Source organism: Trichechus manatus, unplaced genomic scaffold (assembly GCF_000243295.1).
Source record: "Trichechus manatus latirostris isolate Lorelei unplaced genomic scaffold, TriManLat1.0 scaffold00177, whole genome shotgun sequence".
Lineage (NCBI taxonomy): Eukaryota > Metazoa > Chordata > Mammalia > Sirenia > Trichechidae > Trichechus > Trichechus manatus.
The window spans coordinates 2,674,621-2,675,789 of record NW_004444113.1 but is presented as its reverse complement, the minus strand read 5'-3'; the positions used below and the strand labels follow the sequence as shown (position 1 = coordinate 2,675,789).

At 38.2% G+C, this 1,169-nt stretch overlaps 1 protein-coding gene across 1 annotated transcript in view; it reads left to right on the top strand.

Moving 5' to 3' along the window:
* Positions 1 to 1,169, top strand: part of TMEM50B (transmembrane protein 50B) — a 14,946-nt gene that overhangs the window by 10,528 nt on the left and 3,249 nt on the right. The window contains exon 5 of the mRNA XM_004386972.3: positions 745 to 802. Coding sequence (XP_004387029.1) covers positions 745 to 802 — 58 coding nt within the window. The remainder of the gene's footprint in view (positions 1 to 744; positions 803 to 1,169) is intronic.

Below are 1,169 nucleotides of genomic sequence, written 5' to 3'. Positions count from 1 at the left end.
ATTATCCACAAAAAGTTAGTTTCCAGTTTTTCTTTTCCTGTGAAGATACTGGCCACTCCTGCCAGGATGGATTCAGTGACAAGCATGTGATGAATTTTAACCATCCTTCTTGTATCTGTCAGATTCTCAAAACTCCTGAATTAATGAAAGGAAATAAGCTAACAGAGTGTGCAGTAATCAAGAATCGAATCTGTCTTTCTAATGTCTGTGTTTGCGTACTGGCTGTTGGAAGCAAAGGGACAGGCAGCGTGCCTGCCCTGCTTGTTCCCCTGTGGTTCTGACGCAGCAGCAACCGTAGCTGTTACTTTAAATAAACAGAAAGCCTGATACGTTCATTGCTTTTATCCAGAGGGAAAGCAACCTAATTTTTTTTTTTTCTCACTAATTTGAACTCCATATTAATAGCTGAATTTACTTGGTATCTATCCATGAAACCAGTGCAGAATTTAAAAATTAATGGGACAGTTTTTTGAGCATGCAAAAATTCATTTGAAAAGTATATTTTAGTGAATATAAATCAGTGGACAACAACCTTTATTTTTCCTGGGGTATCTACATCTTTATTGCTTTGGAAGAATGAGATTGGGATTTTCTTACTTTGAGTTCATTATACATTTCTTAACAATTAGTGAATAATACCAGTGTTTTGTAATATACAGAGCATGTCGTTCTGAATGATCCAGATACTTTACTGTCATTTGCCTTTTATAATCTAATCTGTTTTTACTTTTTTTGTGTGTGCAGATACGGATGTTTATCCAGGACTAGCTGTGTTTTTCCAAAATGCACTTATATTTTTTAGGTAAGCTGACTAATTTCTCAGTCACACCTGTGACATTTACAGATGTGTCATCTTTACTGTAGGAGCAGCATATACACAGAACCTTAGAAAATCCCTGGGATTGGTTAGAATGCATAGACCTTTTACAAGATGAAAATCCCACTACTGCAGAAGGGCATCTGTGTTGTTGTTGTTGTTAGGAGCCGTCCAATTGGCTCTGACTCATAGCGACTCCATGTACAACAGAATGAAACTCTGCCCGGTCCTCACCATCCTCACAGTCGTTGATATGTTTGAGCCCATGGTTGCGGCCACTGTGTCAGTCCATCTTGTTGAGGATCTTCCTCTTTTTCACTGACCCTCTACTTTACCAAACATGATGTCCTTC